Source organism: Hakea prostrata, chromosome 2 (assembly GCF_041222555.1).
Source record: "Hakea prostrata isolate BN-2017 chromosome 2, UWA_Hpros_2, whole genome shotgun sequence".
Lineage (NCBI taxonomy): Eukaryota > Viridiplantae > Streptophyta > Magnoliopsida > Proteales > Proteaceae > Hakea > Hakea prostrata.
The window spans coordinates 63898974-63925941 of record NC_142601.1 but is presented as its reverse complement, the minus strand read 5'-3'; the positions used below and the strand labels follow the sequence as shown (position 1 = coordinate 63925941).

At 38.0% G+C, this 26968-nt stretch overlaps 4 protein-coding genes across 5 annotated transcripts; 2 read left to right on the top strand and 2 right to left on the bottom strand.

Moving 5' to 3' along the window:
- The first annotated feature begins 923 nt into the window (after window positions 1-923).
- LOC149025657 (protein trichome birefringence-like 19) lies at window positions 924-2580 on the top strand. Its single transcript, XM_089143159.1, has 2 exons — window positions 924-1453; window positions 1800-2580. The coding sequence occupies exons 1-2, from the start codon at window positions 1022-1024 to the stop codon at window positions 2571-2573; spliced, it is 1206 nt and encodes a 401-aa protein (XP_088999285.1). The 5' UTR covers window positions 924-1021; the 3' UTR covers window positions 2574-2580.
- A 3088-nt stretch (window positions 2581-5668) lies between these two features.
- LOC149025656 (protein trichome birefringence-like 19) lies at window positions 5669-9635 on the top strand. The gene is made up of 2 exons (XM_089145852.1): window positions 5669-6712; window positions 8086-9635. The coding sequence occupies exons 1-2, from the start codon at window positions 6014-6016 to the stop codon at window positions 8869-8871; spliced, it is 1485 nt and encodes a 494-aa protein (XP_089001978.1). The 5' UTR covers window positions 5669-6013; the 3' UTR covers window positions 8872-9635.
- Window positions 9636-10128: 493 nt separating this feature from the next.
- On the bottom strand, window positions 10129-13371 carry CAS (calcium sensing receptor). Of its 2 annotated transcripts, none has more exons than XM_089145854.1 (6): window positions 13025-13371; window positions 12685-12930; window positions 11493-11664; window positions 11224-11365; window positions 10812-10943; window positions 10129-10657 (listed from the first exon to the last, which is right to left on the bottom strand). In XM_089145854.1, exons 1-6 carry the CDS (start codon window positions 13268-13270, stop codon window positions 10399-10401), a joined length of 1197 nt encoding a protein of 398 aa, XP_089001980.1. In that variant the 5' UTR covers window positions 13271-13371; the 3' UTR covers window positions 10129-10398. The 2 variants fall into 2 exon arrangements, with proteins under 2 accessions (XP_089001980.1, XP_089001979.1); XM_089145853.1 differs by having other exon boundaries at window positions 10130-10657; window positions 11493-11685; window positions 13025-13369.
- A 275-nt stretch (window positions 13372-13646) lies between these two features.
- On the bottom strand, window positions 13647-26758 carry LOC149025654 (golgin family A protein). Its single transcript, XM_089145851.1, has 6 exons — window positions 26376-26758; window positions 24096-24218; window positions 17150-17320; window positions 16946-17027; window positions 14529-14593; window positions 13647-14423 (listed from the first exon to the last, which is right to left on the bottom strand). Exons 1-6 carry the CDS (start codon window positions 26661-26663, stop codon window positions 14130-14132), a joined length of 1023 nt encoding a protein of 340 aa, XP_089001977.1. The 5' UTR covers window positions 26664-26758; the 3' UTR covers window positions 13647-14129.
- Between the last annotated feature and the right edge of the window lie 210 nt (window positions 26759-26968).

Genomic DNA, 26968 nt, shown 5'->3' with positions numbered 1-26968 from the left:
GCCAGTAGATAATAAGAGTGAAAATAAAATAAACTTAAAAGTAAAATTCCTACATTTTCATTCTTAATGTATAATTAAAAAAAATGTCCGAGAGCATTCAAATTCCACATTATTCTTGTGAGGAAAATATATTCAACGAGTGAGACTTTTTTTATTTTTTTTGGTGAGAAAAGTACTATATTATTTGAAAATGGGTCGTGGGAGAGACGTGTTTGGTGTTTTTTTTTTTTTTTTTTTGTGATGATAAAATTCACAGTGGTCCCACAATCTGAGAAAGAAAACTGATACATATACAAACAATCCGATACCGTTGCCACGAAACAAACACATTGCCACCACAATTCGTGAAGGGAAGTATGACAGGGAAGTATGATGTCAGCTTTTCTCGAGTCGGGGTCATCTCCCCGGATTGGGTGATGAGATTTTTTAGAAGAGGAATATGATACTGTTAGGACCATTAGGTGATACAAAGTCACCAAAATGACCACATTGTCTCAGTTTCATGGACATAGTTCTTACAAAGTCTAACTGTCCTTTTTGTAATTTCAACTTAATCCATTGCATGGGATTTGTATAAAGTTTAAATTTATTAAAACAGTCCACACAAATAAAATTACAAGAACTGACAAAATGTCACGTTGTTAATAATTCAAAATATAAAATTGTCAAACGTAACCAAAGTCTCTTTTATATAAATCTAATTGCATTGCTCTCTTCTTCCAAATATCCTTAGCTTGATCATTGCCTAGCTACCATGAAGGCTCAGATCATTGAGTTCTCTTACAGGAATAACACCCCAAAAATAGCTCTCTTAGTATGTCTAACCCTAACCATCCTAACTATTATCCCCCTCTATGAATCAGATTTTTTGGTCAAAATCCATGAATCAGATTACCATCCAACTTTGTTTCCATATCTTTCAAAGAAGAATCCATGTCTGACTTCATTCTTGTCAAGAAACCTCTCTCTGGTATCATATCCTACCGAAGGCACCAACAAAGATGAGTCCATCGGAAAGTTAATGACGATGAAGATAACGGCGAAGAAGACTAATGAGACTGGTGAATCCAAAGTCATTCCACCTCTCAAGCCCAACCAAACCCAACCAATATTTGCTAGCAATACCACCAGTGATGATCATTTGTTGGATTGGTTGAATGAGACTAAGGTGATCAGGAACTGTGACATATTCAAAGGAGGATGGATTCCATATCAAGGGGAGCCTTTGTACACAAACAAGACATGCAGGGAAATTCATGAGCATCAGAATTGTTTCAAGAATGGGAGACCTAACACTGACTTCTTGAAATGGAGATGGAAACCATATCAGTGTGAGTTACCTCACTTCAATCCACTTCACTTTTTGAATATTGTTAGGGGCAAGTCCATGGCCTTTGTTGGAGACTCTGTGGCAAGAAACCAAATGCAATCCCTCATGTGCCTCTTATCCAGTGTAAGTACTATTCCATATATGACCCTCTTTTAGCTTAGCTAGAGTCTGGATCTTCTATCTATTTGTTAGTTGAGAGTTATGTGCTCCTCCTATACTTCTCCACCACACGGTAAGAGTGGACCTCACCTCTAAATGCAGATTGGAATGAATAGAGGTGGGACTTCAGTGAATTTCATGTAGGCCCCACTTTTATTGTGTGGTGAAGAAGCTTGAAAGTAGCACATACCTCACCTCTAACAAGTCGATTCAGAATATGTATTACATACACACTTGCCAAAATGGAGTTCTTTTTCCTCATTTTGTATTATCAAAACAAGCTAACCATGTAGCTTCCTCACATTTTCAGTTGGTAAACCCCGTGGACGTTTCTTACCAACAATATGATGGGAGATTCAAGCGTTGGCTCTACACTGAGTACAACTTCACGGTTGCTTCTTTCTGTCTTGCACACTTGGTTAGGACAAGTGAAGCCAAACCCATGGGTCCACTTGTCCCTCCCACCACAAACCTTTACCTAGACGAGTTTGACAAGTCCTGGACAGCCCAGATGAGCAATTTTGACTATGTCATCATCTCTGCTGGACAATGGTTCTGGACACCAACCATCTTCTATGAAAAGGGTCAAGTGGTAGGGTGCAATGCTTGCAATGACAAGAACATCACAGACATGAGCCTCTTCTATGGTTATAAGAAGGCCTTCAATACTGCCTTTAAAGCTCTTAGCACGGAAAGCTTCAAGGGCATGACTTTTTTAAGGACCTACACTCCTGCTCACTTTGACAATGGGGTTTGGAACAATGGGGGATCATGTACAAGGACCAGACCCTTCACCAACCAGGAGAAACAACTGGATGGGTTGGATTTGAAGTTTCGTGAGACCCAAGTGAAGGAACTCGAGGCTGCAGAGATTGAAGGGAGGAAGAGAGGTTTAAAGTTTAGGGCATTGGATATTTCTCATGCAATGGTGCTGAGACCAGACGGGCACCCTGGGCGTTACAACCCTTCTTATTATAAGAATAATGTGTCTGACTGTGTGCACTGGTGCTTGCCTGGTCCCATTGATGTATGGAATGAGATGTTGTTACATTTGTTGAAGGTGGACAAGCTAGATTCGGCTTGATCTTGATGGGAAGAATTAGAGATTTTTTTTTTGCCCAAATGATAATTCTACTAGGTTTACCAAGGTAACTCGCCTGGAAGCCAAAAACCTGCTGCCTACAAGAAACAAGGGTGGGGCGTTCCACCAAGAGATATCAAAGAAAATTGTTTAGCTCCTCAAACTGTGTTATCCGTTATCAAATTATGAGACCTGTTGACATATCTAAACTAGATCTATAGTAATCATGTTCTCGATTTCTCTCACAAGACCTAAACATACCCATTCAAGTGATTGGGCTTACCCATTAAGGGCAGCAACTAAACACTGACAGTAAGAAAAAGTTTATTTAGAAAAATAGTCGTAGCAGAAAACAATCCATCACAGATGGCCTCAGCCTCAATAGCAGTAGTAGAAAATCCATACTTTTAAGTCTTGGTTTGAGCAGCAACAAAGTTTTCCATGTGATCCTAATTGAGTATGGCTCATGCTTCACATTGTGTTGCCGATAGACACGGGGTCCAACTCCCGATGAACGGGCGGGAGTGTGGGGGCAATGCCCCTATAGCCTGTGGAGGGTCAATGTTTCTGTGGAACTCGGAGTTTCTTTGCAATTTGGGCTTGGGCCCATGAATAGCTATGACTTAGGGTTTCTAAGTGCTTTTATATATTCTCTTGTAATAAAACATTGAATATAGTGAAAAACCTAATGTTGGATGTAGCCTCATATTGAGGTGAACCAAGGTAAAATTTGTATCTCCTTTTCTTTCTTTGTTTTCTATTCGATTGTGTGTGTATTGATCGCTCTAATCCTAACAATCCCAAATCACCAAATCTCAACCTCCTTTATTTGTTGAGTTACACAATGTAACATCTGTAAAGAGTTGATGACTAGTATATGCATCATCCATGTTACGAGCAGCACGCAGGTGGCTTTAAAGGGTGCATAATCTCCCCCATTTGAAAAGGAGCAAGTGTTTAATTACTCTTATACAAGCATTGCCAATAGGGATTGTAAAGGTTGTGATGTATTGATTCAGTTTTGTTGATTGGGGTGTCCACTGAATTTGGGTGGTTGATGTGATCACAAAAAATATTTCTAGCCATCTTCATTATTGGCAGCGTTTTATTATATTTGAAATCTTATTTAGTTTCTTTTTTTTGGACGGTGTGGTATGAAAGAACGACTCTTTAGTGGTCATATGATATGTGCATACCATTTTATTGAACTCGTCTCTAGGGGACCAATTTTATAATTTTTGAAAATGATTAAATTTTTATATTTTTTTATTTAAGAAACTTCTTAATTTTTAACCTAGTCAACTCCACTCGACTTCTGATATTATTTTCTGTAATTTTAGTCATATTTAATAATTTTCTTCTTTTAATGGTCCTTCAATTGAACTTCTATCGCCTTTCTTTAAAAAAAAAAAACACTTCCTTGACCCTTCACCATTACATGAAAATAAAATAAATTTAAAGTATCTCTCTTATATTTTCATTCTTAATGTATGATAATACAAAAATGTCAGAACGAGTGGACTTTTTTTTTTTCCCGTTGAGAAAATCACTATATTTATTTGAAAATAGGTAGTGGGAGAGAAGTGTTTGGTGTTTGTTAACATCTAATGGTTGGTGATGATAAGATTCACAGTGGTCCCACAATCTGAGAAAGAAAACCGATACATATACAAACAATCCGATACCGTTGCCACCAATCATACACATATTGTCACCACAATTCATGAAAGCAGGTATAATTCAGGGTGTCAATTGCGAATCGAAACCGTTTAACCGTATTGAATCGTGCCGTCTAAAACCTCACCGCACCGTTCCATTCAAAATTTGGTACAGTACGTACCAAAATCGAATTTCTTCTGTACGGTTCCTGTTTTAGGTACTCATACCGTTGGTATATACCAAAACCATACCGTACCAACATACCGTTGGTATATACCAAAACCATACCGTACCAAATTAAGGGATATAAATTGTAATTTACAATTAAAAAACTTTATCTTTACCTTATCCTTAATTTCCTATTTCAATTTTTTATTTCATCATTCAGTCGTCTTTTTAGATTTACTTGTTTTGTCTCTCTATTGATTAGATTTACTTGTTTTATCTCTGTTAATATCAAATTCTATTGATTGGTCGATCACAATTTCATTAGGATCTTAATGAACTAATAATAAAAGTGGCATAAGTTCATTTGTATCAAAACTATACCACACTAGATACCGTGTTTAAATTGTTTTCCCGCACCGATTTAATCTCGAAATCGTACCAAATTGTTTTTTATAAATACCGAAACTATACTATATCGTATAAATTCGGTACGGTACGACGGTTCTGGTTTTCGGTATTCAAAGTTGGTACCGTATTAAAATCGTATCGAATTTCCAAAACCGTACCGATTGATACCCTTAAGTATAATGTCAGCTTTTTTCGAGTCCCGATCATCTCCGTCCGAGGGAGTAACGGCTTACAAGCACAAACTGCAAGAGGACCCACAGGATTAGGTGATAAGATTTTTTTTAAATGTTTTATTATTTTTTGTGGGCCCCACATAATTTATAGTTGTAAAGCCGTCAAAGAAACACAGAGTAGTTTCTGGGACAGAAAGATAGATCCAGACTCGCTTTTTCCAGTAACGCCAGAACTGAACTGGCAACACATATTTCAATTTCAGGTTACTATCCACATTGACTGCATCATGTGTAATTCGAATATTCAATGCACCATGTTTCGGTTTTAATTACGAAGAAATCTTCACTGTTGACACCGTGAGTGATGGTTGTCCATTGTTGGTGTCTGAGAGAATCTAATCTCCCCACGCCACATGAGAACGATGGTGCACCGACAGGATGAGAATAGTTTCTTATAAAGTAACCAAACCAAACCAAACCAAACCAATTATTTCCAAAATTATCAAAATCCATTATTACATGGATGACCACTGACCAGCAATGGCAAGCATTAGATTCTCTTTTCTGGTTCATCAACTACCCAATTATGACTCCCTTTCCGTTTTTAATATCTCAAAAGACATAAACAAATCATGTCTTAATCGAAAACTTGATGGGCATTTTGGTGAATTAATTTGCATTCTTCTTCTTCTTCTTCATCTTTCCACCTCAGCCGTGCATTAGATAATGGTAGAGCCTATCCTACAGCTCAACCACAGAAATGTAACAAGAGAAAAATTAGGAATCAGCGAGAGAGAGAAAGAGAAAGAGAAAGAGACTTGCAGGAGAAAACAGCTCCAGTGTCGTCTTCACGTTTTCAAAATCTCAACTCTACCTCATTTTTTTTCCCCTTCCATGAGAGGACAGATCAAGTCCAACCCAGACCCAGCTACCCTACAATTTTTGAGAATTTTCAATTTGTTTATATAAAACCCAAACCCAAACCCTCATGAATCTCTGTTTCTTCCTCTTCATTTCATCTTACTCACTCATCTGATGGCTTCAATGAAGAAGCCTCATGTGGTTGAGCTTCCACATTGGAAGATAGCCCTTCAAAACACCCCAAAACTGCTTCTTTTACTCACATTTTTGCTAATTATTCTCACCATCGTCCCTATCTATCTCTTTGATAATCCTTTCTTACTCCCCTACCTTACAGAGAAGAAGAACCCCTATTTTTCATTTCCTTCTTCTTCCCCTGTTTCCCAGAATTTGAATGAGGTGAAAACGGGTACGCGCCATTCCTTATTTCCTTCTTCACCTGTTACCCAGAATTTGAATGAGGCGACAACGGGAACGCCTTCTTCCCCTGTTACCCAGAATTTGAAGGAGGTGGAAACGGGTAAGCCGAAGACGATGACGACGGCAGAGAAGAATTCCGACGACGGCAACAAAGAATCCGGTGGAATGTTGAAGAAGAGGTGCAATTTATTCAAAGGAGAATGGATTCCGTTCCCTGAAGGACCTTATTACACAAACGAGACATGTGGAGAAATCTATGATCACCAGAATTGTCTCAAATTCGGGAAACCTGATACAGGGTTCTTGAGATGGAGATGGAAGCCTAACGACTGTGAGTTAACTCGTTTCGATCCAGTGCGATTCTTGGAGATTGTTAGGGGAAAATCCATGGCTTTCGTCGGAGATTCCATGGCGAGGAACCAATTGCAGTCACTCTTGTGTCTTTTATCTAAGGTTAGTTATTATTTTTCCCTTCTTCATTACTTTTTTTTTTTTAAGTTGTGTTTGGTGAACACATTTACGCAAAGAACCTAAAATCTTTACTTTTTGTCAGAGGTGGTAATAAAAGGGTCAATTAATGGTATGACATATATCACATATTAGGTGCATTTCCATTAATGTAAGGGCATGCAAACAAGACCTAAGTGGGTTCTTGAAGAATAGGATCCACAAGAGACAGCTCAGCCCATTCAAGCCAGGTCCATTCCCTTGGGTAAAATTACTTACATACCCTTATAGGAATGTGTAAGGTTGGGAAGCACATAAAAAGGCGAGCCATTTTGTTCTCTTTTGTGATCTTAGGCGAGCTTGTGGGCATGTTAATTTATCTTATTTGTGGTTTTTTCGTACTTTTCTGCTACACATTAGGTAAGATCTATCTCTGTGTGCTAATCAAACTAACAAAAGGCAAAACTCCAACGAACCCCATGTGGCATTTATTTCAATTTACTATAGAGAGATGTGAGAGAACACAAATCACTTTCTTGACAGATAGAGGATTATGACTCAACATAGATATGAGAAATAGTGAATTCTTTATCTTCGATAAGATGGACCATTTTAAATGTACGGTGTCAAGGTAGTATTAGAAGCACTTTGGTGACAGATCAACAATTTTCTATCGAGATAGTAAGATCAAGGAGGTCTTAGTTTGAATTTTTCGTCCCTCTACATTTTTTTCTCTATTCAATTTCTTAGGCTATGGGCTCAGTTCTTAGTGACTGGTTTGATGAAAGAAAAAGAAAAAAGGAAAATTCAAAAACTCCAACATGCATGGCGACATCTTTCCCAGTCCAACAACCCCACATGTATCATTTATGCTTGTCGGCAGGAAAAAGAAACATCGAACATCTTCCAGAGCACATGCCTTTTGCTTTCTTGTCCACTTTCCATCAATAATGGCGCTTCTCATGCATTAAATTACCTAAATAAATTGTCTGGTTCACACCGACTGTGATAGTTCCTGCATTTCACTAAAATTTAGATCTCATTTACTCCCAGATTCAGGTGATATATCTGTTGTTTAATAGAATAACATTTCTTGGAATTTGGTTTTTCTGATTATATTACTGCAGCATTTCTTGGGATTTGGTTGTTTAATCTTCTGTGTCTTTTTCCCTTAAACAGATCCATAGTAGTTGTGTTAGGTCCACATTCAATGAAATTTAAATAAATTTCATTTTGGAATTTTAGAGATCATGCCTCGATATGGTATGCATTTATCACAGATCTAGAGATAACATGCTTGACTCCCTAGCTTATCTGTTAATATCTATTCAAAAAAACTTCTGGGTAGCGCGTAATATTCATTCATTTTTCTTTTGCAGGTTCCAGTAGATGTTTCTTACCTGCCAGATGGAAAAACCAAACAGTGGCAATACACCCAGTACAACTTCACCATTATCTTCTTCTGGTCACCTCTCCTCGTTAAAACTACAGAAAGCATACCCAAAAGTGGTCCACTTCGCTGGCCTGTCGTGAACCTTTTTATTGATGAGTTTGATGAGTCTTGGACAAATGAGGTCTATAAGTTTCAATACGTGATTATTTCAGCTGCACAGTGGTTTTGGAGACCTTCCATGATTTATGAAAAGGGTACCATGGTTGGGTGTGCTGACTGTAAAGACAAGAAAATTAAAGATCTTACCCTCTTCTATGGTTATAACAGAGCCTTCCAAACTGCCTTCAGAGCCATGTATGGAAACCAGAACTTCAAGGGAATTACATTTCTGAGGACTTATTCTCCTGGCCACTTTGATAATGGTGCATGGAATGAAGGTGGCACTTGTACAAAGACAGTACCTTACAAGAGCAATGAGAGGAAATTAGAGGGATTCGAACAAAGGTTCTATCTGGCCCAATTGGATCAATTTAGAATTGCAGAGAATGAAGGGAAGAAGAGAGATTTGAAGTTCAGATTATTGGATACTACTCATGCTATGTTGCTGAGGCCAGATGGGCATCCTGGACTTTATGGTCATCCCCCGGAAGAGAAGAGAAAAACTTCTGATTGTGTTCACTGGTGCTTGCCAGGCCCCACTGATACATGGAATGAATTTTTGTTACATATGTTGGAGATGGATACTGAAAGGTTGTCCCAGAGAAACCATTAGATAAGTTATAGATGAGCAAAGGGTAAGGTTTCTATTTATTGGTGCAAATTTAAATTAGAAATTTTGGCGTAGAATTACATTCATGTCACAGGTGGGTCTGATACCAGCTTTTTCTGCTACGTAGATTTTTTGTGTAAATAAGATGAAAGAACTAGCAATTGGGTGTTCAATTCTGGAAAACCAAAACCATTAAATTTAAAGAATAGTAGCTGTCTGATCTGTTGTTCCCCTTGCCAAAACTATAGGTATTTCCAGTCGTCACCACTAATATATAAACATAAAAGATCTGGATGCTCTCTGTAACACTTTGAAATCAACAGCAATAAATTCTATGTAAAAGTTCAGAGTAGAATGTATACTCAAAACAATTTTTTTCTGCAGGGAATCCGTCACCACCGTTCCCCTTTTGTTTCAAATAATCTCAGTAGGTAAAGATGGTAAAATCCATTAATATTTTTCTTGTTTGCTACTGCACTCTTCAAGTACAGACACTGCAGGGAGCACTTGCTGAATCCTGTACAAAAGGAAAAGTGGGAATGAGAAACAAAATCATATATGGAAATTGATATCTAAAAGCATGAACAGTCGAAGAAGACTGAAAATGAAAACTGCATACATTGAGACCAAATTCCAATTTTTGGAGAATCAGATATGGGTAGATTTCTTTGTTCTGCCTCGTTGAAAGTGGGTTAACATTGAGGATGTTGTAAGAGAAGCCACAAGAACGAGGGCAATGAGACCCCCTTCCAACAAGGTTTGGGTAGGCAAGTTCTTTAATATCTTTAATAGGTCCCTGTATGTTCTTGGAAATGTACAGGTAATGAAGTTTCTAGAAAATTCCAGTTTGAGGGGTCTGGCAACCTACCCGCTTGTAACATTCAAATTCAAAAAAGTTAATGGGAACTTGATATCTATAATTTTATACCAGGTAAAAGTTGCACTGAGATGTTCTTGGTGAGATGATGATTGGTTGGTAAGACACTAGCTGGGGATTGGGTGAGACTGATCAAGTCATATCCTTCTTCTATCTTGTTAACTCTGTTCTATCTCTGTGATTTTAAGACACAGGAAGTAGAGTTAATACTGTCTTACTAAAGGAAGACAGACCTGTGAAAAGAAAAGAAAAAAAATGCATTAGGACCTGAGTTAATACTTGTCACACTCAAAGCAGCGAAGAGCTACTATGGTGAGGATTGAATGAATGATCCAGGTCGAAATCTCGACCACCAGATACACTTTTTTTTTTTTTTTTTAAACTTTTTCGGCCATACCTACCTGTAACCAAAACAAAAATAAGATTCCGACAGACACTTATTACAATGGTTTTGGGGGAAAAACCTGAATGAAATAAATAAATAAAGACTACAAGTAGCAGGGGAAGTACAACACAGATAATGAGGTTGATTTCTTTCATTCCTCATAAGAATTACAAAAGATGATTCCAAGGACCAAGAATCACTGCTTTTGTTTCAAAGTATGCAAATTTTACATCATTTCTGACTCCTAATAAATCCAAACAAAATAAGATTAATTATTTCTGCTCCCAGGAAGAAATTTTTGATTCGATTGAAGCGCTGTTGAGCTAGTAGTACCAAATCTTCTCACGGCTGCAGGGATAACTCGAGATGGTGATAGAACCTCCGCAAAAGAGAGGTTGTAAGACTCTGTCCCTAACTGACTAGATAACCAGCCTCTGTTCCCGGAGAATCCATCAGCCATGATCCAGCAGTTCTTGAATCCAAGACCTGTTAGTGTCGCTGCTACTATTTTAGCTATGTCAGAGTACCTGAATATTTCACAGTGACAGAATTTCACAAGCTTCATTAACATAAAATGATGATAAGGAACACTGAAATGAGTAGAATGAAGATAATCAAAAAGATTAACAAGGGTTTGGCAGTTTTATTGAACATAGTGGGACCAGGGAGGAAAGAACATACGAGCTCATGATCACAATGTTGGACCCTTTATTAATCCTCTTGAGATATGAAATCTTCAGAGCAACAATTTCAGCTTCCAATTTCTTAGTACTTCTAACCAGTCCTCTTAACTTCTTTGGGAGTTCCTCCAAACTGAAACATTGATAACAAATGATAACAGTGATTATGTATCTACCTGTTCAGTGAAGATCAAAAGAATTATTCCATGTTTTGAACATTTTAGTTTCTTCAGCATTATATAGAAGTCCCACTCCCTAGATCCCATAACATGACCCAAGCTATGCATCATCGGGGGATCCTAGGAAACACACTGTAGAGCATGACGATCAGCTCTGTCTTTAAATATTTTTTGTAGAATAATTATGAAAGATGATGGAATATCATATCCAATTCAAGAACAAGAATTACTTACGGGACTGAAATCATCTTGTTCTTGGCACTAGGTGGAAGGCGAGGAATGCCAGCTTTGTTCTTTTCCTCCTCTGATCGAATGTCTATCATGAGATGATTTTGTGTACATAACAGATCAAGGGTTTGTGCAGGAGTGAGCTCACCTAGTGGATAACATAGTAACAACATTTTAGCCTATACTAAACAACCTAAGTTTCACCCCAAGAAGATGTAAACTATGTAATTCAAATGGGAACAGGGTTCAAAGCGATTATACAACAGGAAAAGTACCTTGGTAGCCACGAAGGCTAAAAGAGATTGCTGACCAGATAGGTGGAAGAAGAAGGTACACAATGAATACCGCTCCAGCAGTACCAGCCAATGTCACAGGGTCTGTTGTAAATAGTGTGTTCACCGTGGAGGAAGCAATGGGTTTGGCCACTTCAATCACTTTCGTGGTCTGCTGAGCTACACCAGCCACTGTCTGTATGAGGAAAGCTATATAAGCCTAATCGCATACATCTATTACAGTGCAAGTCAACACCAACCAAGGTGTAAAACCACCACATCCACTATCCCTTGTACGTTGAATTGTTTAACTGGGTGTCAATTAACATGTAATCTTTTGGATGGCAGGAGATGATCCATATAGCCAAAACACTTCCCCCAAACAACCACACACCCCTTTTCCTTTTCCCCTCTCTCAGGTAAATCCAGAAAGGCTTGGTTGAATTCAGGCATAAACAATCATTTCCTGCCAAATTTTAAAGAACAACTAGAAGATGATGCCAGGGTGAGCTTCTCAAACCTAAGTCTTCCCAACCATAACAGTATCCACCCTGAACAACAGGTTGTGTATATCAAAACCAATTCGAACTGCTAATCTAGTGACCAACTAATCTGAAATTCAATACAAAGTCTATGGAATTAAATCCGCACAATGAGTCATCCAACCGCAGTCACTAATAGGCTAACCCACCATCTGAAACCAGAATGGCCCATTTCAAATACAAGGTCCCTTCTGTGAATTGGGTAAATCAGAAAATCCTGATTTCAGATTGTCGGTTCAGTGACCAACTAACTTTAAGTTCGATAAGAATTCTACGGAAACAAATGTTGGAACTGAAGTGATCCAACCAGTCACTAAATGACTACATCATCTCAAACCAGATTTGCCCATTTCAATCACAAGGTCAATTCTCTCAGTTGGGTACATTAGAAAACCCAAATTATAAGAACCTAGAAACTCCCCAAGAACCAAAACAGACTGAATCTGCGTTACTGAAAAATGCTCACCCTTTCTTGTACCTGATTTCACCCAAACCCAGAATTTTGATCATCAAAAGATCATCAGCATTAGGCAATAAACTGAGTTCCCCTTATCCAATTGTGAATTCAGGGCGCCTAGAATCTTCAGGTACAGAGATTCATAAAGCTACATATTCCACGTGATTATGTTAATGAAAAATTGGTTAGGGAGAACCTTAGCAGCACCAACAACTTGTTCAGTATCAAAGCCTGAGCCCTGAATCGCTTCCTGGGCCTTCTTGGAGGCCTCAGAAATTGCCGGTGAAGCAACCTTCAATGCCTGATCCCCAGCCTGCTGTAGAATCGGCAATGCCACTTCAACAGTAGGCTTAAGAGCTTCGACAACCACCTGAAAAGCACGCTGCGAGAAATCGAGAACTCCCGAACCCAGTTCCTGTACCTGATCAACTGTACTCTCCACCTACGGACCAAAAGTACACAGGAAGAATTGAACAAGCGTAAGAAAAAAAATTAAGGAGAAAAGTACTTACTGGTTGTAAAGGGTAATAGCTTACTTGGTTTAGAGAAGAGATTATCTGTTCTTTGGAGATGCTGAAAGCTATGGCTTCATTTGGGACTGTAAAGGACGCAAAAATAGAGATTGCTATTGAGGATGGTAGCGATAAGGAACTGGGTTTAAATTCAGCTCGGGGAGCATGTTTAAAGAAAGAAGACGACGAAGCTTTGGGTGCGGAAGGGAGAGTAGAAGGAGGGAGTGGTGGCCTTGCCGTGGCTGCTGCTCTGAAGGCCGTCATCACCATCACTCCCTCAGTGTGGCAGAGAGAGATGAGTGACACTGGAGATTTTGGAGATCAAAATGAGAGGCCAAATAGAATTAGAAATTCAACCCAATCCCACCTTGTCATCATGTGAATCTCTTCTCAGTTCTCACCCACTAAAAAGATCCTACATTGACTGGTAGGCTCCAGTTACCTGCAACTTCAACCGGGTTGATCCAGGTCCAACCGTTTGCAACCCAATTTTTGCCAGCTATTTTGAGTAAAAATCAAACCAAAGAGACCCTAAACAGTTCCAACAAATGATAATTCATTCAATGGTACTACCTACAAAGAAATGATTCGCTTTCGAGCCCTTTTTATTTTTAAAAATAAATAATCGACAAGTCACTGGCAGTGCAGACGTTCTCACCAGGGTTCATTCACTTGGTATGGGAGAATGGAGATACGATTGTACCTTTACTATGAAGTTCTATACATTGGAAATGGAAAACAAGGATTTTATTTTGAAAACAAATTACCATGTTAAAGAAGTTTTGGATGATCAGATAATCAATATTACATAAAGAGAATTTTCAAATTTTCATTAAAATCAATCTATTTCAATTGCCTTCTCTCCCACCCATCACTTGTAGGCTGTAGGAAGTAAAACCCATCTGTTTAGGCAAGTCTTTGAATTATTAGAGAGATTTAATATGGGATGAATTTCACAGTGCAAAATCCCAGAAAATTCACAGCCGCATTTGCTGCAGAGACTGATCTCATTGAGTATAAACTAGGCAATTCGAATGGTGTGAAACCAGCAAATATAGTTTGTAATATACATTAGATTTTTCATATAAACACGAGGAGGAGAAGGAAAATGTTGTCTCATAAGGTGAGCTTAGAAAGAAATCTTGATGAAAACTAGCACATGAAGGAATAATATGTACAGCACAAAACTGGACCTCAGTAGCATAAGCCTTTGCTGGCTTTCTGTTCGTCCCCCTACATGTGAAGGTCTAGAAGAGTCAACAATGTAATCTGCAGATCCCTTCCCAAAGCTGCTTCCAGCAAACCGGTTTCTTGCAGCATTCTGCTCTGTGTTCCAACTCTCAAGCTGCCTCCACAACCCATTTAACTTCTCAAACTCTTGTTTCTTGAGATGGATTTCACTGACCAAGCCTTCTGCCTGTGCCTAGAGAAGGTCAACAAAAACACATATAAGATATCACATCCACCGAACCTGACTTCATTTTTAAATGCTCCCAATAGCTGGCAGGTTGTATGAGATGCAACATACTTGCTTGGCTGCTAGTTGTTCAATTGAACTGTGAAGCTGTTTGTCCAAATTTTTCTCCCTTTGCGCTGTACGACAGAAACTGATGTGAGCAATTTTTTTTTTCCCCCTCTTCCTAATTGGTACATAAAAGTATCAACTTTGAAGACAATTGATTTTCCAACTTTTTTTTTTATGGATTTAGTGAAGAAAGGGGGCTTGTCAACAAATTTCCAGGGGACATGCTTATTGATAAGAATGCTGACGATTTGAAGCAATAAAGGAGGTCATAATATGAGACTATACAAAACAAACAATTGTAGAACTTGATGTGGGTTACCTGAAAACATACAACATAAGCAATTCTCTGAGAGAAAGAACCATGAAAAGAGTAGCTAAAGTCAACAAAGAAACAAGTAGATTGAAATCATCTATGTTAGGACTCCCTCTTACAATCATGATTAAGAAGAACATTATTAATCAGACGAGTGTAGGACTGGGTTTGGACTAAAATAGTTGCACAAACAACTAGGAATCTGCATGCATTTTGCATTGAATTTAGTGATGATGATTAGTCCACTCAGTATCAGATTCCCATTAGCACAACAGGTTCCCAGACCCCAACAGAAATTGAACTACACACTTCTAGGTGAAGGTCTCAGTTCCTATTAATCATGGAAACTAAAGCATTGATAAAGGTGCACCAATTTCCATGATGACCAAGAATCAGCATATCATATATAACACTTATTGGAGCAGAATCATGGCTGTTCAGGCTTAAGCAATCCAAACTGAACCAAATTTTTAGTCCCTCTTCCCCCGTCACAAAGAAAAAGAAAAAGAAATCCCTGAGGTTCATAATCAGGCAACGCTTAAAAGAATCAATCTAAAAAGATAGCCATGATATGCTAGAAATTTTTGAAAACAAATGTATGCACATAAAAACTAAGACATATACATATGATTTTTAAAAGCATAATAGGCTATGAATAAAGACTATACATCTAAAACAACCCATTTTTAGACATAAAAGAAGATTGCAATGTAGACTGCCCTGTACACTGGATCAAAAATCCCAATGATTTCATATTCAGGTATCTAACTATTGTGCCAACCTTCGGAAGGTAGGCGGCTAGCTAGTCCAACTAATTCAAGAGTCAATGAGCCTACTTAACACACCAAAAAAGGATGATAAAAACCCAGATTCAAAATGAGAAATTAAAAAAATAATAAAATAAAAAGGGTCTGAAAGAGCTGTTCATAAATCATAAGCAAATTGAAGCCAATGATATTTTTCATCTTCTCGGACTTTTGCATTCATGAATATAACCCAATGACATGGGCAGCTTCTTGGACTTGCATAATTGTATCTATATATGGAAAGGGAGGAGAGAGAGAAATGTGAAGTTTTAAATAACATGGAATTTGTGTTAGGGAATATCAGCATTTAAATATTTAGTTATATAAGTTTTTCGTTCTTTGGGCGAGAAGGGGACAAAAGGGAGAGAAGAGCTGTTTGCAGACGACACATTAGTTTTCCATTTCTACTCCTATAACTAGAAACACTGGGGATTTTCTTATGATATCATATGTTGGGAAGTCGATGAGCTGTTAGCTATAAGCCATTGAGCCAATTTGGTTCCTAAAATAGTATCAGATTTAAATGATTATCTGTAGATAGCATACTGAGTGTGGGTTTAGGTGTAGACGTAGGTGTAACTGTACCCTGCAAGTAACAAAAAGAATCCAAAAGAAAAGGGCCATGCCTACATCTAGCTGAATGATGAACGACTTCTATCAAAACACAAACAGAAAGGAAATAAAGGTCTTTCTTTATCTTGCTTAGGTTATAGCCGGCAGGTTCAGAAACAAGGAAAGACAGCTTTTTAGGTGCAAATCAAAAATAAGCTGAATAAAGAAGTACAATTAAACACCTTGAGAAACAATTTTAAAAAATAAAAAATAACACACAAAAAAACACACACTAAGGCAGCAGTCTGAACTAAAGGCTGGTAGACCAATTAGTAGCACTTCTAGAATTACATATTCTCAGTGCTTGCTTTTCCCCAAAATATCAATTTAAAAAAAAAAAAACACATTAAAAAGTACAGAAAATCCCAAGTTGTTGCCTACTGTTCTCTACAAAGCTTAAAGATGTTTCAATTAGTTGTAGTCTGAACCTAAGAAGCTCTCATAGTCCCAAACCGCTAAGGCCTACAAATAAAAAAGTCCTTTAGGAGAAGCTAAGCTCCATTGGCTAACTGGTAGAAAAGTAACCACATTTGACGGTAAAGAAATTGCAAATCCGTCAGGGGAACACACAAAGGCACGCATGCAGTTGACACTGGACAAAAAACACAGCGAAAGAGTTGATTTGAGGCCTACCAACCAAACTGAAAGGCCGAACAATGCTATTCATATAGAATGACTGAATGAGATACCTGGGGAGGGTTTCCTCAGTAAGTCATGCTGAACCTGAGCCCATTTCTCTTCCCATCTTTTAACAGTCTCTTCCATGGAACTCTGAAAGCATCAAACAATTGCATTGTTTAAGCATCCCAAAAAAAGGATAAGGTAAACTGAATAAAAGAACAATGTTCTAATAACAAACATGAAAAGATGATTAAGTCTTCACTGTACACAACCAGTTCTTTCTTCTCGTTGTCCAACTTCTCCAATATAGCAGACTTCAAAGCTTCAGCATCATTTTGACCTTGTTTAGTATTGGGAAGAACTAAAGATTCACCAGATTGGTTCAGCTCCATTTGCATTGTTTCCAACTCAGCTCCCAAATGCTTCTCGGTCATGTCCATTTCCTGTAAGTAATAGGCCATATTGAAACAATTAAAGCAAACACCAACTTTCAAGGATCATATATTATTTGAATGTAATCAGTTTAGAAGCTGGACCAGATTAGGTACTTGAATCCAATCTGATGAATATCCCAAAAATAATAAGGGGAAGAATTTATCAGAACTGAGGTCAACAAACCCTACATTGATGTATATTAAGATCCAGGCCATAAAAATTCAGCTCCTGAACTGCGGAGTTGTTGTTTTGAGTGAAAACTGAACCATTGATGGATGAGTCTAGCTATCTAGAGACTAAGGAGCACAAAAACATGCGTGCAGGAGAACATGTAATACTAACAAGGCAGCAAAGAATTAATGGATTTTCTAGGCCTTAGTTAAGGGATATAGACCCAGAATCTTCTAATTCACAGAGTATCACCCCTACTCACGAGCCTAGTTACTCAAGAGAACTAATGGCTTTCCTCTCAAACAAGCCAACTTCTGGCTCCTTCTACCTCCAGATATACGAATATGAAGTCCAATTTACTTTAGTAGACTGTTACAGGTCAGAAAGGCATAGCTCCAGTCTCCAGTACAACTGTAAGCTTGTTGGAATTTTTCCTAATTTCCTATGTCATTCATTAGCAGTGAATTGTACAATTTTATTTAGCAAGTTGTGGTTTAGTACTATAACAGAAGTTACAGACTACTCATTGCAAGTGCAAAAACTACTACAAAGTTTTTAGTAGATACCCAATTTCCTTCTATGTGAGGTCTAGTCCTTGAATTGAAACCATATGTAGGGCAATGTCCTTTAGTAGCATAGAAGCTCACAACATAAAGATGTTTAGGGTAGATTTGAAATTCCAATATAGTTCTCTTTAGATGAAACTTTGTCAATTCTTCCACTGTAATGATCTAGTCTTGGGTAAGTGCCAAGCTTTAAAGACTTTTGCTGGTTGGTTGATTGTTCCCATGGGTATATTTTCAATTGCATTCATTGACGACCATTATTTTTTGTGAAAATTACCATTAACCCCCCCCCCCCAAAAAAAAAAAAAAAAACTTTGTAAAGTATAGTTCTACCTATTGCAAACATAGCTCTTAAGGCGTCGCCTAGGCATTTGGGTGCCCTCGGAGGCTATAAGGCAACTGTCGCCTCATCTTTATCCCATAAGGTGGTCGCCTTGGTGTTTGAAGCGTCGCCTCCAATGCCTTGGACCCCAAGGCAACCAACTTATTGGATTTTATTTTTAAAATTTTTTTATAAAGAAAGATACCAAATCAGTGGCCTATAATATAATTACATCTGATTCTAATCTAAAGGTCTTCATTGGTTAGATTACACATCAATTAAGAGATATTGTACATTTTTATACATGGAATCATATCCATTGCAATTTGGTTGAAGAAAAAAATGCAAAGTTGCAAACTTAAAAAAATCAAAAATCCCCAAAATTGAAAGGAACCAGCACTCGACAGAGCTCCTCATCCTCTCTCGGCTCTCACTCTCTCTCAAAATCTTCTGCAACCACCGGCAACCATCCCTCTCTGCAATCATCGGCGATCATCCCTCTCTCCAACCGCTGGCAGCAAGTGTTTAATTATTTTTTTTATTTTTTTTCCTTTTTTCTTCCTTTGACGCTAACAGAACTATTTTACGTCACCACACCTGTAAAACCTCCGTAACTCTAGTTGCAGCACCAGACTAATAGGGTGACCTAACTAAAATAGCAGCAGCACTCCGGCAGTTCTTTGAATCATCTATTCATCTCAGGAGAAGCCGCAAAGTTTGGCGCTGCTATTCTCTGAATCTCTACTTCTTTTCCTTTTTTTTTATTTTTTTTTATTTTGTTAAGGCTAACAATCTTAACAAAATCAGTAATCAATTTGCAATAAAATCCAGTGACTTTTGGGTGTATGTACACCATATCTCAGGCAACAGTATGTCTCCAGCAAACTCTTTTTTTTTTTTTACTCTGTTTCTGTTTTAACCGAACTCTATTACTGTTAATAGTGTTATAAACCGACTAAAGAGACGAGTTTATTAGCTTCTCCTGATTACTGTTGCTTGGAATTAATTTGTAAGCTTGTATTTCTCTCATTTTATTTTGTCTGAAAAGTTGATAATTTTTCTCTTTTCCGTTCTTTATGTTGAGCAAAATCGCAATAGTTGTGATCATAATGGTGTGCATTGCATGATATATAAACATTCTGTTTTCTCTGTCTGATTAATCAGAAGCTGAAATCTCAGTTTTTTTTTTTTTTTTTTTGTTGCCAATCCCGGTTTCCAAGGCTTTGCCCTGACTAATCCGGTGTTCGACCAGGGTCGCACACCTGGCTGTGGTGGGTGAGTCTCCCAGCGGGGATTTTTTGCATCCAAAAGTTTTCGATACCGGAACCTTGCTTTAGCGGACCAAGTTGCTTACCACCTGGACCAACCCCCGTTGAAATTTCAGTTTTTTATTAGTGAGTTTTTTCATCTGTGTCTGAGAAATCAATTCTTTTCTTTTTTTTGATAGAAATCTGAGAAATCAATTCTACATATTACTTTTTAGTGCTATTATATTCTTCTTCCTCTAATTATAATATTGAGAAAATTGCTACTTTGATGCGTTATGTATTTACGCATGCACGCAGTTTGTGTTTATTTTATACATATGTAAGCATTAATGCATTGAACAAGTTTCATTATCATCAAGACAGATGAATGCATCAATATATGCCATTTAAGACAACTAGAATATGATCTTTTTCTTTTCCATAATACATGTTCATTTACACTTACAACCATAATTTTTATTGTGGTGCCTATGTTTGGTGCAAAATTATATTATTATTATTATTTTATTTTTTTTATTTTGGCTGATTACATGTATGTGTTTCATGTTTTTTATTTGTAGATATTTCCTAGTAATTTACAATGGCCTCAATTGATAATCTGGCGGCTACTCCTAGTGGGGGTGAAGCTAGTTATGATCCCTCAAAAGACCCAAAGAGAAAGGCCAAGTCAAATGACCTAGAGTGCAAATATGGGTATTGGCTATATGTGGCTGATAGGAAGACAATCAGGTGCATTTTGTGCAACAAAGACCTTAAAGGAGGAATTAGATGATTGAAGCTACATCTAGTGGGTGGATATGGGGATGCTAAAAAGTGCACTAAGACCACTGCAACAATTGCCCAAGAGATTAATGCAGCGTTGTTGAAAAATAAGAAGAGGGCAATTGTTACTAATTTGGATAATGAGAGGAGTATGATGATGTTCAACAAGTAATTGGACAAGAACCATCTTACTCCTACCTCTATTTAAGGACGGATGTTTCCTAGTGTTGGGTCTGAGGTGTCCTCTAAGAAACCAAGCTCTGGGACTGCGTCAAAGAGATTGAAAAGTGCCCTTATTAAGGCACCAGTAAGGGGTCCTATGGATATGCATATTAGGCACACTCCTGAAGAAGTTGTTGATGACAGGAGAGCAAAGGGCACTACTCAAACAACAATCTTGAATAGAATGAGATTCGCGGAAGAAAATAAGGCAAGTGGATAACCACATCGCTAATTGGGTGTATCAGTGTGGCATTCCATTCAATGTAGCTAAAGCTAAAAGTTTTGAGGTGATGGTGGAGTCTATTGCAAAATATGGTTCTGGGTATAAGCCCCCAACTTACCATAAAGTCAGGGTGCCTTTAGTGAAGAATGCGAAAGAAAAGGCAATGGAGATGAGAAAAAGTTATGAAAATATTGGAAGATGTATGGATGCACACTAATGTCTGATGGGTGCACTGATAAAAAGGTCAGGCATCTCATCAATTTTCTTGTGAATTGTCCAAAGGGAACATTCTTCCTTGGTTCCGTGGATGCATCAAGCCATGTGTAAGATGCAAAAATGCTCTTTGAATTATTGGATAGTAAAGTTGAAGAAATTGGGGAAGAACATGTAGTTCAAGTGGTGATTGATATTGCCTTAAATTACAAAGCTGCAGGGGCATATTAATGGAAAAAACGACTACATTATATTTGACTACCTGTGCAACCCATTGTCTTGATCTGATGCTAGAAGACATTGGGAATTTGAAACAATATAAGAGGGTGATAATTCAAGCGAAGAGAACAACCACTTTCATTTTTAAGCACACAAGATTGCTAGATGCCTTAAGACAGAAGACAAATGGCAGGGATCTTGTGAGGGCTGTAGTGACTAGATTTGCCACTACATTTTTGACACTTCAAAGCTTATTGAAACGCCAGGATCACTTAAGGCACTTATTAATATCTGAGGAGGGGACAATATCCAATTTGTTCAAGACAAAAGCAAGTAAGAAAGTAGTTGAAACAACATTTGCTACATCATTTTGGCATGGTGTGGAGGATTGCATTAAAGCCTCACAACCTCTTATGATTGTATTGAGGATTGTAGATGTTGATGAAAGACCCGCATTGCCTGAAGTATTTAAAGTCATGCAAGAGGCAAAGAGAAGAATAAAAGACAATTTTGGAGGCGAAGAATGACTCTAGAAAACAGTCATACAAATAATTGATAGGCGATGGGATTGTCAGATGGAGAGACCTCTATATGATGCAGCCTTATTTTTTAATCCTAGGAAGTTCTACAATTTAAACATTGTGAATGATTATGAGTTGATCAGTTCTCTCCAAACTTCTTTCAATAAAGTTGTTGCAAGAGTAGTGCCTAATTTAAATCTACAAGATAACTTATTGCACCAAGCAAGTGAATACAAGCAAGTTAGAGGTCTTTTCTCCACCAAGTATGGCAATCAGACAACGTACAACTATGAGTCCTTGTAAGTTTTTACTTGTATGCTTTTTTATTTTTAGTTTTACTTATTTGGTTTGTAACTCTAGTTTTTATGTTAATCTAATCTACTTTTTTTTTAATTTATAGTTACTTGGTGGGATACACATGGAGGAAATGCTTTTGAGCTTACAAGAATTGCACGGAGGATACTAGGCCTTTGTTGTTCCTCCTCTGATTGTGAATAGAATTGGAGCACATTTGAGTTTGTAAGTATTAAGTGATTTAAGTGTTTACAATATTTTTAAGTTTAAATTTTGGAAGAATGACTTGGATTCTCTTCAATTGCTTATAATTTCAAATTCACACCAAAAAGAGGAATAAGCTGAAACATGAGCGGTTGAATGATCTAGTTTTTATTCAACACAATCACCATCTTTAAGAAAGGTTCAATGAAAGGTGATTACAAAATAGAAATTATGATCCACTACTCCTTTGATGAGCTTGACTAGAGTAGTGAGTGGATGGTTAGTTAGTCTGATGATTTAGTCCACTCTAATAGAGCTATGGGGGTATCTGCATCACTTGAGCGCCAGAATAGACTAAGGAGAGGTCAACAAAGTGAATCAACATCCACTAAAGTTAATTTATGCTACTCATGTCGCAGGTCTTTGGAGAGGGTGGTTAAGGAACATGACTCTATAAGTCTAACGGAGACATATAACAAGTGGAAGATTTGAATGATGATGAGAATATTGTAGATGATTATGGTTTGAGGTCTACCACAAGTACCTCTTCGGAGCAACAACTCGAGAAGATCTCCCACTTGCTACCAATTTGCTTGGTAATGATTATAACTAGTTGATTTATACTTTTCTATTGGGAATTTTGGATACGGATTATGGATTTTTATTGGGAGTTTTGGATATGGATGTTTGTAATATTTGGGATTTGAACTTTAGATTTTAGATATAAGTGGGATTGTTTGCTTAAATATTTGAAACTTTGTATTTGGATATTTGGCTATATGTTTTGTTTCATTTTCTTCTTCTACTTATGAGGATATTTGGCTAGAGCTCAAAAATGTAGAGGAGGTGGAGCTGTAGGTGTTGGTGGAGGTGGAGTTGCAAGTGGTGCTAGTGCTGGTGATGTTTAATGAAGGTATGTTGTCTACTATTTTGTTTATGCATCCATGTGTTTACTATTTAGTTCATTTCATCGTATCTTGATTCTTGAATTCAATTGTTAATGATAGTATGATACCTGGGATTTATTTAGGACCTAATATTAGTTCTTTCATTATATAAGATATGATAGATTTATAATGAATTAGCGTGTATCAGATGTACACTAAAAATTTCACTTCAAACGCCTCGAATGCCTCAAAAGTGCCTCGGAGGGCACCTCGTCAACTCATTGCCTCAACTAACCTAAACCGCCTTGCATCGCCCCGTCACTATGACAACTATGATTGCAAATTGAAAAGTTACTAGCAGGTCCCTCCAACTTATATATGCTTACCATTACCCCCTGCCATTAACCCATGCTGGGAGGTTAGGCTCTTCACAGTACTAACCTTACAGTCCTCATGCACCTTTTATCTATCCTTGTAGGCAATTCCCACGTTAACGAGTTGTTCTTCTCTTTTATCAAAGATCTTAAGCTGCCGCAAAGTCTAGGATTGAGGCCCCACTTTGTTCCTTCCCTCAATCCCATAATCACCATAAACTCCTCCATATTGCCTACAATCATTCCCAACATGTCCATTCAGACCACCACCATTAATAATCTATTCTCAATCTCCCCATTTTTTATTTTATTTCAAACATTTGAAACAGGTTGATTTTATCATGTTCTGAATTCACAACAAGGTTATTATAGGTTGTCATGTCTTTAAGTTTTTGAGTTGATTTTCATGTAGCTTTCAATCAGTGTATGACACAAATATATAGGAACAGTGCCAGCAAAATTTACAGGAAAAAGGAACACAAGAGAACCAGATTCTGAAAATCATGAAATATTGTCCTAGAATTTTGCCAAGCAGACCTGTAGCTTACTGTGAAGCATCTCTGCTTCCTGCAACTTTTCCTGTATTCTTTTTTCACAATTTGAAACAGCCTTTTCATAAGCAGCATTTTCTTCTTGCAGTGCAACTTCCCTCAGGTGCGCCTGGCCATGAGGGGCAAAATCAATAATTAGACATACCAAAGAACAATAGTACATCTGAAATAAACTTTTGCTGACTCTATAACAGAACGATGAAATCCAACACTAAATACTCTCTGCACTAAAAGTAAAGATGATAATGTATTAGTCACAATCCGGAATTAAACAGAGAGTAAACTGTCTTACTACTCACTGAATGAAAACAATACAATTACTAGTTTGTTGTAATAAACTGTAACTATAGAAACCACAATCTAAGTTATATACAAAAAATTAGAAGCAATATCAAGAGCAAGATAGGAGATAACAGAGAAATAAACTGTAGTGAGCACAGCTAAGCTCTCTTCAATCTCTGACTACCCAGGAGTGGTGCTGCCACCACCCAGGAATCCCTCTGCTCCACTAGCTCTCTCCCTTCCCCTTCTGTAGGCTGCTCTCCTTCTTAGGGAGGCTTCATCTGGTCCTCCCCCTTTGGTCAATCAAAATCACCTTAGAGGAAGGCCTTCCCCTGCACTTCATGCCCACTGTCATCATTGGCTCCACTGAAGTAACCCAATTCAATACTGTCTTTCATGTGAATGGGAAAAAAGTGGAAAACTGCCTTGTTACATATTTCTTAGGTAGCCAAGCTCCTATTCAATTGTCAAATCTTCAATAACAATACAATGGAGACTGCCGGGAAGCTTAGAGGCATAACTCTTAAAAAATGGTGTTTTTATCTTCAAACTCTCAGAAGAGGAAACAAACATGGTGTGCCAGAAGGTAGCCCCTGTAATGTTGTTTAGAAGCCAATTCTCCTGCAACAATGACCATTATCTCCAACTCAATTGCATTGACTTATGCTCCGTCCCCCTCCCAGGCTTTCTGCCTGGACTTCCGCTGCAACTCTGGAGTAACAATAGATGGACTGAGCATATTGGAATCAGTTCTCAGAAAGCCTCTCTTCTCTGACAAATGCACAAAAATACAATATAGGATGGCCTTCGGAAGATCTTTTTTTTTTTTTTTTTTATGAATGAATACTTATTAAAGGACAGGAAAAAAAGAAGAATACAAGTTCTTTAAGAGGAAGACCGAAAGGAGGAGCTAAAACTCCAGGAGACAACAATGAATCTGTTCTTTGGGGTATCATCAACAGGGGAATGGGGAAAAGCCAACAATCTAGAAGAAACATCAAAATTTCTGCAGATTCTCCCTCACCTTTCTCCATTTTGCTCATAGATGACAAAGCTTACTCTTTCCAACAGGTGGCTGTTTTCACTGGCTACCCCCAACTGCGCCACCCACCCCTCTAGGAAATGCCCAAGTAACACTTCGACTGCAATTCTCTGAGAGGTGGTGTGCTTTGCTGGCTACCAGTCCACTGCACCACCTGTAAGGAGTTCAACCACCCCTCCAGGTGATGCCCTACTAAGCCTTCTTCTACTACCCACTCTCCAACCCTGGCTTCATTGCTGTAGCCAGATGCAGAAAAACATACACTTCAACTTTGTCTTAAAAAGAAAGAGCTCAGGATACACTTAGCTTTAAGGGGTCTGTCCGAGAGAAGATTTTCACCGTCAATAAGCCCCCTAACTTGGCAAGCTAATATAACCATGTTAAAATCCTGGGATGATGATGAAAATGAACCCTCCATACTCATTTCACACACAGACCTGATACCATTTCTGCTAGAAATTTTCAACCTCCGCATAGGTTAGCTCTATCAACTCTATGAATTGGTTTGACATTTGACCCATTTAGATGTTTAACAGTTTTCCCCCTTAGGAGAACTCTGCCAAGAAAAGGAAACTCAATCCAGTCGTAAGCCTTAAATGTAATTAATTCTCAACTTATCAGATTACAGTCAGTGCACTTAAAAGGAACAGTCAAAATTACGCAGCATAGGCTTCGATCTATTCTAACATACATAATAACCAATGAAGCGAAATTGTGTTATCACTTCAAAATGAAGAATTTTCTGATTCAACAAAATTGTAGCAGAATTGATCTCCTCAACAAACAATTTTACAATCAAATAAGCCACAAAATTGCTGAAAATTTAAACACCCATGTATCAAATGTTCTCCTCTGTACAATTTTACGCACCAAGAAATGGATACAACAATAGGAGACGCGTAAATTAACACCCAAAAAGGAAGAAATTGAAAATGGAATTACCTCTTCCCGAGTAGCGGAGTGGGCATTCAATTGCAGGGCTAGAGCAGCATTAGAAGCGAGGGAATGGGCATGGAGGTGTGGGAGGCGTTGAGAGATGTCAGGAGGAGGGAGTCTCAGACGCAGATCTTGAATCGAACGGCTAAGCGAGGCAGCTTTCGCCTCTAAATCTCGAGCATATATCTGCTGCTCAGGAGTGAAAACCACCGGGAATCCGTTCTTCTCATTTTCGTCGTTGCTTTGCCCGCCACCGCCAACAACATCTGCAGCCCAAGCAAGTAAACCCGCCATTTTTCTCCTCCCTTTCCAAGCTCTCTTCCACTTCAACAGTTGATAGTCGATTTCAACTGCAGGAAGACGGTTTCGTTCTTTTTCCTTCAGCAACCCGATGGGCCCAAACCAAGCGACTGGTAGAATTCTATCTTATTTTATTGGGATAATTTTCCCATAATTTATTCCAAATATTAATGTCACCCTGAGACTGAGTTACCCAATTTATTACTTAATACATCCTTATTATTAAGATATTGATTTTATAGTATTACTCGCACATCCAAAAATACTATCCATAAACCATACCTCCTAAATTTTGTGAG

Coding starts and splice junctions, on each gene's coding strand:
- CAS (XM_089145853.1), bottom strand. CDS start 13,270: ATGGTGATGACGGCCTTCAGAGCAGCAGCCACGGCAAGGCCACCACTC. Junction 11,686..12,684: donor AAGTTGTTGGTGCTGCTAAG/GTTCTCCCTAAC, acceptor TTCCTCATACAG/ACAGTGGCTGGTGTAGCTCA. Junction 11,366..11,492: donor TAGCCTTCGTGGCTACCAAG/GTACTTTTCCTG, acceptor GTTATCCACTAG/GTGAGCTCACTCCTGCACAA.
- LOC149025654 (XM_089145851.1), bottom strand. CDS start 26,663: ATGGCGGGTTTACTTGCTTGGGCTGCAGATGTTGTTGGCGGTGGCGGG. Junction 17,321..24,095: donor TGCTTCACAGTAAGCTACAG/GTCTGCTTGGCA, acceptor TATTACTTACAG/GAAATGGACATGACCGAGAA. Junction 17,028..17,149: donor ACAACGAGAAGAAAGAACTG/GTTGTGTACAGT, acceptor TGATGCTTTCAG/AGTTCCATGGAAGAGACTGT.
- LOC149025656 (XM_089145852.1), top strand. CDS start 6,014: ATGGCTTCAATGAAGAAGCCTCATGTGGTTGAGCTTCCACATTGGAAG. Junction 6,713..8,085: donor TCTTGTGTCTTTTATCTAAG/GTTAGTTATTAT, acceptor TTTCTTTTGCAG/GTTCCAGTAGATGTTTCTTA.
- LOC149025657 (XM_089143159.1), top strand. CDS start 1,022: ATGACGATGAAGATAACGGCGAAGAAGACTAATGAGACTGGTGAATCC. Junction 1,454..1,799: donor TCATGTGCCTCTTATCCAGT/GTAAGTACTATT, acceptor TCACATTTTCAG/TTGGTAAACCCCGTGGACGT.